This window comes from Lutjanus erythropterus, chromosome 17 (genome assembly GCF_056507025.1).
Source record: "Lutjanus erythropterus isolate fLutEry1 chromosome 17, fLutEry1.hap2, whole genome shotgun sequence".
NCBI classification, from domain to species: Eukaryota; Metazoa; Chordata; class Actinopteri; order Lutjaniformes; family Lutjanidae; genus Lutjanus; species Lutjanus erythropterus.
Window position 1 is genome coordinate 4647117 of NC_139333.1, and position 13315 is coordinate 4660431.

At 39.2% G+C, this 13315-nt stretch overlaps 1 protein-coding gene across 1 annotated transcript in view; it reads right to left on the bottom strand.

Moving 5' to 3' along the window:
• Positions 1–13315, bottom strand: part of dnah9 (dynein, axonemal, heavy chain 9) — a 203527-nt gene that overhangs the window by 131017 nt on the left and 59195 nt on the right. The window contains exons 35-37 of the mRNA XM_084741680.1: positions 7929–8086; positions 5346–5484; positions 1488–1775 (exon numbers count right to left, since the gene is read on the bottom strand). Of these exons, the coding sequence (XP_084597806.1) occupies positions 1488–1775; positions 5346–5484; positions 7929–8086 (585 nt within the window). The remainder of the gene's footprint in view (positions 1–1487; positions 1776–5345; positions 5485–7928; positions 8087–13315) is intronic.

Below are 13315 nucleotides of genomic sequence, written 5' to 3' on the forward strand. Positions count from 1 at the left end.
AAACGATTTTTTTGATCGCTAAATCAATTTTAGTCTATATTATAACTAACATTTAGTCTGTTAGCTTGATGCTAACACATAATAGGAATTGCCATTAATGCGCTAACAGAAATTAGGATCACAATTGCAGTAATATTAATTTAATGGATCCACCAGTGATCTCAACGCTGAGGGACTTGTCTGATCTTAATCTCCCCTCCCAAAGCATAAAATGCTTTCTATTACAGCTGCTGAAAAAAGTATTACATCTAAGTGGAATCATGAAGACCCTCCTAATATTACTCAGTGGATTAATCAGGTTAATTCATGTGCTCCTTTAGGGAAAATAACTTATGCCATGAGAGGTAGCTGACGTCTGTTTTATAAGACCTGGGAGCCATGGATGGCCTACCAGGAAGAGATTCAATGCACTGTCTAATTTACTATCTACTCTTTTACTGCATCTTTTATCCCTGTGTCTTTAACTTGTGGGTTGGGAGGGGAGAGTGGAGGATATCATATCTCTTGTCATGGCACCAATTTCATGTTATGTTATGTTTTGTTGTGTTATCGTATGTTATGGTTGTTTATTGTTAATTATGAATGTGGAAAACAAATAGAAAATGAATAAACAGTAAAACAAACTGATATTTTTTGCTTCACATGAACTAAGAGCTGCTGGCTTCGTTTTCTTAACTCAGTCTACTGCTTTGGCTTCAACAGTCCACACTGACCAGCTACAGCAACCTCAAAGGGTCAAAACTCCTGATGGTTTAGAAAATGCAACCAGGAGCTCTATTCATCTTGACCTGATGTCTTATTTTATTTATTTCTTATGGCACTAGCTTGCTGAGCAGGACCAGCTAAGTGTAGCAGTATACTTATTATTATGCAGTATAGAAATTATGCTGCTGAAAAAAACTCATGATATACAGTCTTTAAAAGTGTATTATTCAACTTTTTGCTACAGTATATTGTAGAAAAAGAAAAAAATCGCAATAAATCATAATATTGAATAGGATTTGTCATGATTCTGATTTTCAATTTCAATGTCACAATTTGATCAGTTTTTTTTGCATTGATGGTTACACCATTGCTGACTGCACACTCTTGATTTGTAGAAAATCAACAGATCATTGGTTTTATGCCCTGACAACTGTCATTTACATTTTTAAATGATTCAATAAAAAGAAGTCTATATGGTTTAAAGTGTGATATAACAGTCTGTAAGCTACGCTGCATCATCTTTGAAGTGTTGTTTTTTTCTTTGGACACACACTGGATGCTGCAAGTAGGTGGGGGTGGAAAGAAAAACAAAAACTGGGAGGCTCGCCAATTCTACCTTCTGATTCAATGTGATTTAAGATAAAAAATAAATTAAAATTAATATTGAAATAGTGACACCCCTAATATTAAGTTGCAATACTTGTAGAATCACAATACATGTGGAATCAACACAGAAATATCATTATAGTATCAAATTGGGATGCTGGGAATGTTTGCCGTACCTTGAGGACAAAATTGTCCTCGGCCTGTAGCTTCAAGTCCAGGATGGACTCCTTCACGTGCTTCTCAAAGTCCAGGTCTCTCTTCCTGGGGACGTCCAGGGCAGGAAAGAGGTCTCCGATCAGCCCCATGAACACGGGCATGTCGTCAGTCACGATCTTGGGGATGTTGAAGTCTCTCAGAGCTCGCATCAGCACCTGGTCCTCCGCTCGGCCGGGGTCTCCTCTCTTCAGAGAGCCGGCCACCACCAGCACCGACTTGATGGCTCGGAGTCCCCAGTCATAGTGGTCCTTTGGTGAAGGCCAGAGAGTCGTCAGTGAGCAGAGGAAAACACACAGACGAGAGATCAGTGGGATTCAAAAGTTTAGCTAATGAAAAGAATCAGAATCAGATTTATTGCCATGCAGGTTTACACATATTTTTGCCTTGGTGTTTTGGTGCATAACAATAAAAATGGTAAGTAGGAAAATATAACTCAGGTAATGCAATTGAAGAAGCACAAATAGAAAATTGACAATAAAATAAAATATAGAAAATTACTATAAAAATGTGTACAAAAATGTGCAGATGATCCTTCCATCATCCCAGATATTAATATAATGAACCTCATCAGAGTTTATGTGTAAAATCTCCAGTCTCCAGACAAACTAATATTTCCCTTCACCTGCTGACAGAAATCTGAGGAGAAACACTTGTTCCATCATCTTGAGGAAATGCATATATTACCAATTTGTGCGCAAATAAGAAAACAAACAAGTACTGAAACAGCGATGGTGATGTCGGCCCATTAATCCACTACATTTGCACCACTGAAATATCACAACAAATTGGAGGGATTGTCTCTACATCTACATCTACTAGATAAATTTAAAAAAAAGTTTTGTACAGATATCCATGTTCTCCACAGGGTGATTTGTAATTGTGATCTCCTGACTTGACTCCAGCATCATCATCAGGTCTCTATTTTCATTTGAAAACTTTTATTTATGACAAAACACCTGCAGAACTTCTGACATTCTCATCAGCCTTGGCTCTACTTTGTGTTTAGTGCTAATTAACAAATGTTGCACGCTAACATGTAAACAACTCTTTATCTTCTGAAGATGGTCTACACTTCACCTGCTTAACATTAGCATGAATTAGCATTGTTATTTTGAACATGTTAGCATATAGCTCAAAGCACCACTGTTGCTTAGATCAGCCTCGATAGTACATGATCTAAAGCAGTTACTCCCTCAAAATAACTGAAAGACTACGGCAGAAATTCTGCAAATTTAAGATATAAGTCTCCAGCATCTGTCATTATGCATTTAAAATGTGTCTATTGTTTTATTGATGAGAGAAAAAAATGAGAGGCTGATAATTCTGCCTAAATGTGCTTATTTAGTCTCATGATGAAGCAGGCTAAAATGTCCTGTACTGTTTTCCTGATGAGAGAAAATAAAAAATGAGGTGGCCTGTTAATTCAGCATAAATGCATTTCAAGTTCAAGTTGCTTATTTGTCACATCCACATACAGAGTTCGGGGAATGAAATTATGTTTCTCACAGCTCAAGGTGCTCACACAGGCATACAGAAATATAAAAAGCAAACATAAAAAATAAAGGATAATGAGACATCTTGTACACACTAAAACTACAATTACAAAACAGAACTCTGAACTACAAGGCGTTTGCCTGCTGACATTTTAAAGTGAAGTGTGTACATCATTATGTAAACACAGTGACCAGTGCAGCAGAATGGATGAATAGTTGAATTTAAATAGAAATGTAAACAACAGTATACCACTTACTATGAATAAAACTAAAATATGAGTTGCAATGCAATGTTTAATAAATTGTTAAAAACGGCAAGATTATCTGTAAATATTGCATCACAAGTGACTTTGTTGGTTATTATTATGAATAAGAGGCACAGCGGTGGTGATTGTCCAGTATGTGGTGTCAGTGCAGAGTAGTTATGAAATGAAATTTATTCAACACACATCAAGATGATATAAGGTGATGCAGAAATGGCAGTAAAAATGGCCAAGAGCGTTCCTTTATGCAGAAATTAACTCTTCACAAGATTTATTGGTAAGACCTGTTGTGAACTGAGTCACAATGATTTGTGATCTTTTAAAAGCGGCTCCCCAGAACAAAAGTTTGGGCAACACTGAAAAGTGAGTAAAGTGAGCGGTGCAGCAGGTCTTAAGTCATGTCCAACTCCACTTCTGCTGGTTAAACAGCTCATAATCTGAGTGTGAAGGGTGCAAAGGCTTAATTAATCAAAGCTGTGTTTTGGGTATAAAATTAATCATTGCTGTGTTTTGGGTGTAAATGTGTATCATTTCCCATTCCCTTTAAAGGCCAGGTGTGCCTGTACCAGGTGTGTTATTTAAATGGAACATTCTGCAACTTAGAGAAGCAAACAGAGATGCTGAAATGAGCCACTTGTAGTGATGCATATGATTAATAACTGATGGATTGCAGGTGGGTGAAACAGCGTGAAGCATCGCCCCTTTAAGAGAGATGCTGTGTGCATTTACGCACGAGGCACTGCAGCTGATTTCCATCAGTGCTGTCTACAAACGGATATTTCTTCTTTTTCCTCTGGAGAGTTTCCTCTGTCTGTCTGTTTATACCTACAGTTTGTTTGACTGCTTAAATATTAACAACATTTGCTGCAGTCATATTATTGCGTGCATGTAAATATTTAAAATGACTGAAAGCAGCGTCTCTAAAAAAGAAAACACTCATACATCAACAGGATACACAATACAGAAATCGCTTGGAAAGCTAATGTGGCTTGATATCGTTTAAAAGATGATTTCATTTAATAAACTAACTACCAACTCAACAGTGAGTTTATGAAAGTTGTATAGAGATTATCAGTGTGTACGTTCTCTTGTCCAGAGGCTTTCACGTCACACATGCCTGTCACAGGTGCTGAAGCTCAGCACTGCAACACACCCACATCAGGACCAACAAACACACTACCACAACACTACCAACCATTACAATTTTACTGCCATGAAACTAGAGGCCACAAACTTATTAGAGTATTATTTCACATCCCTGCAAATTTTGATAGCATGGATATATTTCACTGTAGTCTCTTAGCGTGCTGTGGTATCTGCACACTGGAAGGAAAAGGACCAGCAGCAGAACTTTTCTAATATTAAACATTATTATGAGCCGCTTGTTTAATTCAAGACAGTGGTTCTCTGAATCTGCACTTTCCATTGATTTGCACTTTCAGCCCTTGTGAATATAGCTTACAGAAGCAGTCTGTTCATTATCATTTGACTTCATTTGCCACTAAGTTGCTAATGTTGGAAAACTTGCAATGAAACTCTGGCAAACAACTTTAAAGCAGCTAAAAAAAGTGTAATTAAGGTAATATTTAAAAATTTCTGAACAACCAGAGCATCATAAAACAGCCATAAAAAGGAAGCAGTGTGCTATGACACTTAAATGGGCCTGTGGTCATGGCAAATTCATCCAGAACTGAGGGCTCATTAAATCGCTTACCTAATTCGAGGAGCTGCACTGTAACTATTAGTCAGCACTGTGAGTGATTTTATTGCTTTTTTAAATAATTAAAATAATGGCAGGACATGTAAAACAGGACTAAAAAAGGATTAAAGAAAAATGTAGATGGAATAACATCCAAACTCCCTGCAGCTTCTTATTCATATGCATGTAAGACTTCACCCAGACAGTGAAGTCAGCTCTTGTGTGGTGCCTCAGAGTCATTCCTTTATCAAAAGTCTCAAATATAAAAAGAACATTGTGTCAGTTGTTCAGCTTTGAAGTGGAAATGGATGTGGCTTTTTCTAACCATATCTGATGCGGAACGTCAAAGAAAGCAGACAGTACCTGTTTGGACAACAGCTCTTTACACAGTGTGTAGAGGGTGATAAACTTCCTCGCGAGGACCCGAGCGTTGATGAAGCCCTCGGCCACCAGCATGATTTCACAGATCAGCTCGAAGTCTGGCACCACCATGGCACACGGTCTGTGAGGAAACGGGCAGAAGGCATTCAAAGGAGCTCAGCTGTAGTTCATAATCATAATCCTTGATGAATAAATGTTTTGTCGTGTACAGTTCACTCATCTTGTTTTGACATTTTACTGAATTTTGAGGGAGCGCACCGGCAAACAGCAGAGCGACGTAAGCTTCGATACAAGTCACAATCCATCATAATTTAACACATCACACAGCTCTTCTCAAATATTCTGCACTTTATTCACCCAATAATTTCAGCTCCCTTCCCTTAAGGGAGAAACTACTCACCAACACTCTCTCTTCTCCTCTCCTACACACTCGCCTTGTGGCACTTGTGTCAGGTGGAATTTAAGCGTTGTGGCACTTATTGTCAACAGCTTCTCTTTGATCTATTGTGGTTGGATTGGACCTCATTTGTGCGCTACTCCGGACAAAAGCATCTGCTAAATGACTGAAGTAAATTTAATGCAAATGTAATCAGGGAGGATCTTTTCTGAGTATGTTATATATAATCCATCAGACTTAACAAGATAAATATACTGTAGGCTAAAGGGACAGTTCGCCCCAAAATCAAAAATACTTATTTTGCCCTTAGCCTGTAGTGCTATTTTTCCATCCAGATTTTTTGGGTGTGAGTTGAAGAGTTCTGGAGACATCGGCTGTTGAGATATCAGCCTTACCTGCAATATAATAGGATTAAATGGCACTAGTCTTGTGGTGCTCAAAGCACCAAAACAACAAATCACAGAGGAACTATTCTCTTTCTGTAATAAAATCCACCAGAACTATTGCAGAATCTACTGATCACAACAACCACAATTTATTTTGAGCCACCAGGCTATGATTTCTGGAAAGAGACATTGCTGTTGAGTTTTGGTGCTTTAAGGCACCATCCGACTAGTCTACTCCCATTATATTGGAGAGAAGACAGACATCTTTACTGCCAATATCTCCAAAACTCTGCAAGTCATATAAAAAAAATCTAAACGGATAAACGGCAGGACAGGCCAGTGTTAAAATATGCATTTTTGATTTTGCGGTGAACTGTCCTGTTAACATAAATTACATTTGCTGTTCTCACCAACAGGAATATTTTGAGAATAATATGAAGTTCAGTTAAAGGAGAGCTGCATTTGGGTTTTTAGCAAATACTTATGGCTATCCACACATTTTCTGTCAGATAGTTTTAGTTTTGTTTGTTCAGGTTTTGGACTACAACGACTCAAACTTGAGTTTTGCTCACAGAACTGAAGAATCACATTTAAAACATTACACAGCCATCAACAACATGACTGTTTATTCGTTAAATGTCTGATAGATTTCAGGCACTAGTTTAATTGCATAGTGACGAGTGCTGTTATTTACTTGTGCCCTATCACCCCATTTACACCTGGTATTAAAATGGGATCTGTATCCAGATAAGGTATACAGATTGATGTACGGATTGCATTTACACCTACCTACGATCAGAACACAATGCGAGCCAGACTACCTCGAGACTTGGGCAGGTCAGATCACTTTCTGATCACGCACCATTCACACCTTGCATTACCATACATTTTTCCTTATCAGGATAATATATTAGCATGTCTATACCAGGTGTAAATGAGGTGTGTGTGATTCTACTCCATGTGAAGTCACAGTGATTGAAGATTTCCTTGACCTGGTAACTCACGTGGCATCCTTCAGTAATGATTGTGTGTCTGTGTTGTACACCCTGCTAAAATGTTTTGTGTAACTGACTGTCAGACTGGGTAAACATTTGTTAAATGATATATTTCTGAGTGAGACCCCCTCTCCTCTACATGGATAAATGCATTTAGGATAACAAACCAGATGGTCGGAGCGCAGTGGTGACCCCACAGATAAAACATTGAACAGTAACATGTGTTTCTACAGTCAGCGTCTCTGTTACTTAAATTATAATCCACAGACTTTACTGCCAACAGATCACAACAGAACTATTTTATACTGAACAAATATTTTCTACAGCGTATGGCTAGTTTTGTGATTTGGGTGAACTGATCCTTTATGCATTCAATATATACCATACCAGGTCAGGTTTTGTGTAAAAGGTCTTTTTAGGTCTCTTATTCTTTTTGTAACACTTTTTTGAGTGGGTTTGTATGACACTGACATGAACATCAAGGAGTCTTTCTGAACGTTTATGACTGTTGTCATGTCATTTGGTCAGTTTGTTTGAGAACTCTAACCCTAACTTTGCATTGAAAATGACATAACTGACCGAATAACACTTAATGACCACAATCACAAATATTCATAATGAGTCTTTCATGTTCATGAGTGTTACCACTTCTTTGTATTATTATGTTGTTAAAGTTGCTTGACTTGTGATGGATTAAACCTCGAACATGAACCCAGCTGAAGACATAAAAAGTAAAAGCAGAGTACGGTATATTGAGTCGTGTCACTTTGATGGTCTGTTGGCCTACCTGAACAGAGCCTTGAGGTTCTCGGGGAGCTCAGTCCTGCCAGCGTAGCCTGGATTCATGGTGATGAAGATGCCAACGGACGGGCAAAGATTCACCTCCTCTCCCATGAAGTTAAACCTCTGCTTTTTATCTCGAATGGCGTCCTGGATGCTTTTGACCTACACATACAAGGGACAAAACCACAATACAGAGTAGAATCAACAGTTTCTGTTAGTGCTGGGTACCTTAATAATCTGGTAAATGGACTTGCATTTATATAGCACTTTTATGGCCTATTGACTACTCACACAGTCACACACACAATGACACTTTGCAATGCTGACCGGAGGAGCCGAGGACCGAACCACCAGTCTTCCAATTAGGGCTGCAACTAACAATTATTTTCTTGATTAACTGATCAGTAGTTTTGTTCTAAAATGTCAGAAAATGATGAAAAATGTCAATCAGTGATACTTGATAATTATCACATAATAATTTGGAGGTAATTTATAGGACATTTCTCGGTAATTACCACCTATTTACCATGCAATTATGGGAACTAGAAATTGAAGCCTTACCCAAATATTTGTGCCAATTTATTGAGTAGATGTCAAGATATTTTACAGGAAATGTGAAAAGTTTGACCTTCTGGTGGCACTATAGAAAAAGTCAGGGGACTGCCAAAGTCAGACATTCCTGGTCCTCTGCACAAAATGTCATCCATCCAAAAGATATTTCAGTCTGAACCCAAGTAATGGACCATCCTACCAACACTGCTATCCCTTGAGGCATTACCACTAGCTAGAAAGTAAAGTACTGTATTGGCAAAGTTTCAAAAATCACTGTTAATTAACACTCCCAAAAGACTCTTCCTCCTTCATTGGGGAAAAGTTTGGTATCACTCATTAGCATATCATTAATATCACTAAGCACATACCAGAGTCAATTTGTAACAGCCTGTCAAATTGTTATGCGATATGCACCTTTTTTTCAGGGACACAATTTCATCAATAATATGAGCATGTTATCAGCCAGGGTTTACTGGATGGATGAACTGCCAAGGCTGCGTTTGTCTACATTATGATGGAATGAGATATCAGAAATGAACTTTTGTGTGTGTGTGTGTCTGCGTGTGTGTGTGTCTTGGCCTAAAACTCTGAATCCCAGCCTGTAAGAAGCTTTATGAATTTAACATGCGTGTGGTAAAAGAGCGTAGCGAGCCGACAGCTGGAAAGAGGAGGAACATCTCTTCATGGATGAGTACTCGGCTACAGATCACTCAGTCATACTAACACAACAGGGGGAGGAGGGGAGAGAAAATGCAAAAACAAACAGTGCAGCTGCAGCACACAAAAAAAAGGAGAACAAAAGTTTTCATGAGAACATCAGTGGGGCTTGTTTTTTTATGTGAAATGACAGCGGCCCACCTCCGCTATCCTGCAGGGACATGGAGGGAAGTGAAACACCAAAAACACATTTTTTTAAAAGCTGGAACAGACACCGCTCAGAGAGGTGTGGTCCAGCGGGGTTGGGCTGCACTCTTTGCTGTCTCTTTGAATGGAGCTAGCAGCGTCATGTGGCACCGCATATTCACAGTCCGGGCATGTGTCGGCTGCATCAGAGGCAGGACTTTGCCGATTTATCTCCATGTTGTTACGTCTGCCGGCCTTCTGTTTGTCTCTGCTTTATTTAATGTAGAGCTGCTCGCACCACCTGTGTTAGCAGGCAGCGGGGTATGTTGCCATGCGATGCTAGCTGCTCCCTCTTTAAGAGGATGGATTAGGTGTGTGTGCTATGGTGAGAGATGGCTCGGCGGTGGCTCCGCTGAAGCAGGCTGAGCGCTGGAGCAGGCTGCCAGCTGTCACAGCAGGAGTTTGACGCTCCTCTGTTCTCAAGGTCTACTTCTCCACGTATAAGCCACCGTGATTTATTATTCATTACGCCACGTAACACCTATTCATTCTTCTGGCACTTTAAAATTCTCTAAGTACTGTTAGACTTCCACAGCTTATGGAAGAAGGCTGCTTGACTTTCATTGTTGCTTAAAGAGAGACGGAAGGAAGGGCAAGAGAAGTGAGCGTTAAGTCTAGCGATGAATAATGATGCTTTGAGGAGCTCTGTCTCTATTATCATCATCATCATGATCGGCGTCCTTATCAACTGTATACAACATTTTGCTGTGACAGTATTGCACATGCATAAAGATAGTGTCTGGGGCAAACAGCAGGCAGGATTTGAATACACCAGAGGGACTAAAGGAACCACAGAGAGAGGCTCTGTTTGATCCAGGATAACAGAATGCAAGATAGCAGAAAAGCTAGCATCAGCTGAAACACGCAGAATATGGCTGATTTCTCAAAAGACTCCTTGTAATCAAAGGCCTAGCTACTGTGGGTTGCCCAGAGTATACACCATTCAGTGTGTAGAGAATAAAAAGTCTTTTTTTATATATAACTTTATGTCACTACACATGAAGTGGAGATAGATGAGGAAAACGAAGGCAAAGACCCTGTCAGAATGATCCATTCAGTGCATCCAAAGAGCTTCAAGATCTCAGCTAATGATTTAACGCACATTGACTAGACTGAAACCTGCATTAAGTGATTTTTTTAGAAACCTGTGGGCAGTGCAACAAGCTTTAAATACATACGCATCTAGCAGACACAGACTTTAGAATTCATTTGGAGTTGTGTTTCTGTCCACCTGATGAATCAGGGATAGATGCTGGCATTTTTAAGTACTGGCTTCTAAGCCCCTTAATTTGTTCATTTTTGGAATGGTGATGTGGTGTTTCCTGAAAGCATTGTTTCCAATGAAAAACGAGCTAGACCTGTCATCTATTCACTCTGCTTTTAACTCTGTTTTGGTCTCCACCGGAAAAATGTCTGGCTCTTAAGCTGCTAAATTCACAATGTTCACCATCTATGATATCTGTCCTGGAATTTCTGCCTCCAACCCAAAACAATGGCAGAATTTTGTACAAGGCTTAAACAAAATGCTGAGGATGAACTAAGTAGTCTTCAGTCTGATGGTACAGCAGCAGTTTCATCTCCTGTCTGATGGCAGCAGGGTGAACAGGCTGTGTCTGGGGTGAGTACTGTCTTTTAGTTTCGTCTGGGCCCTGCGCAGGCACCTCACCACCCCAATATCACCGATGCAGGTACCAATGATGTTCTGGGTGGTTTTAATCACCAGCTGCAGACACAGCATTTCCAGTCTGGATGATTTCTGTTGTTCCTCTGTAAAAGTTAACAAGAACTTGGCACTGGAATTTAGCATTCTCAAGTTTCCTCAAGAAATACAGCTGTTTTCTGAGCTTTCTTTATCAGGGCGGAGATGTGTGATGTCTGTGACAGGTTCTCTGTGTTCCCAGGAAACGAAAACTGCTCACCTGTTCCACCTCAGCTTCACTGATGTAGACAGGGGTGTGTGTCTCTGTCTTCTTTTTTTTCCTAAAACCAACAATCATCTCCCTGATTGAGCAAAGCGTTCACTGTAATTTGTCTTTATGTGTCACTGTTTGTCTGAATAATCTGTCAACAGCCTTAAACAGGGATGATCATTTTCAATAGTAATGAATAAAAAAAACACTCAGCAATTATTTGGTGCTTTTCTGTACAAATGGGCTCAATTTTATTTCACTGTGCTGGTAAAATAATTTCGGACAGCTTGTGATAATTTTTCACCATTTGGCCAGTTTTACTGAATAAAAAGTTAGAGGCTACATTTCACTAAATTTGCACCTTCACTTGTCTAATTATTGTATTATGATTGAGATTGACGGGGTCCCTGAGTCCACTCGACGCATAATACCTAATAACTGATGACAGAAAAATGCCTCTTTAGCTCCTAACAACTAGACTGAAACTTTTTAATCAGTCATAGCTTTGTAATTAAGCTTGTCTGTTTCTGTTTGATGTTACATTATCCTAAAGACTCTTGTGGAGATAAACAGTCATTATTGTGGCCACGGTTTTGGTTTCGCCTAAACTTCTACAGATTAAATAGACGGCTGGAGGCACAGAGGCTTCATTTATTTCTTTCACTTGTATTCAGCCACAGAACATAACAGGGACACTGAATTCACTCTGAATAATTACTACTGAGTTAAAATGATTGCTGTTGTCTGGATGCAGGTATATCTGCAAACAAGCTGCTTGTGTGTGTTTCTTGCTCTGAGATGCAGGTGGGAACTTAAAACTGAGACAGCTTTTTGAGGGTTAAGACTCAGCTTTAAGGTTCAGGTCAGGATCAGGGTAAGGGACTAAGGAATGACTTATGTCGATGACTGTCACCACAGAGATAATGGAACAAATGTATGTGTGTGTGTTTGTGTTGAGTTGAATTATACATATCCAGGACTCAACAATAAGGACTGCCCGTTTGCACAGGGCAAATAAAATCCCACGTCGGGCTGGTAAATCTGGCAACTCACTTGCACGACCAGGCAAGTTGTAAATAGAAAAAATAAATTATTAAACTATTTTGATTATCCATTAATCGTTTAAGTAGTTTTTTATGCAAAATGGCAGAAAGTTTTCAGCCTCTCAAATATGGAGATTTAAAAGATTTACAGCTTTTCTTTGTTTATTATCATTAAACTGAATATCTTTCACAAAACAAGACAGTTAAACACATCACCTTGGGCTTTGAGAAACTTGGATGGACATTTTTCACTATTTTTGGACATTTTATAAATATTGCAGCAATTAAAATAAAAATAACAATTAACTTCAGTTGTTGTTGTTGTCATTTGATATCTGATGATAAATAAATCTGTTCATAATTAAACCATTTGTACAGGGACAAGTAAAAACTGACTTCAGGCAAGTAGATTTCTGACCCACTTGTCCAACTGGGCGAGAGAAAAAACACATTGACGCTGAATCCTGCATATTCATAATGGATGGATAAAGAACACTGTATGATAAGAAAAAGAAAACAGACCAGATTAACTACAGACTCTGACTGGACTATTTTGTCTTAGTAAAATCTGGCTACACTGGAAGGAAAGCTTGTAACTTCACAGTGATGAGTAATTCTCAAATTGCAAATACAAACAGTTTGTTATTTGTAGACATCTGCAAACCAGCGATGTAAAACACAGAGCAAATACTAATTCACCCAAATTATTTTAGCTTGTCCTTTGAGAGCCTGGAGACTGTCCATTCAGAGTTGCTGTTATTAGCGCTGAAAGATGTGAGCATCGTGACCATCTCCACAGGCAGGCAAAGGAGGCGGTTTTCCATCCTCGACTCTCAAATCAGATCAGAGAAGGCTCCAATTATGAAGAAGCTCTACGGTGCAAAGGTGCCAGCCGTGGTGGATTAGTCTTATAGCTGAAGCAATTTGCGCTTGCAATCGGTGATGAAGAGTCTATTTACTTGTGCTGGGCTGTTTTAAAGGGC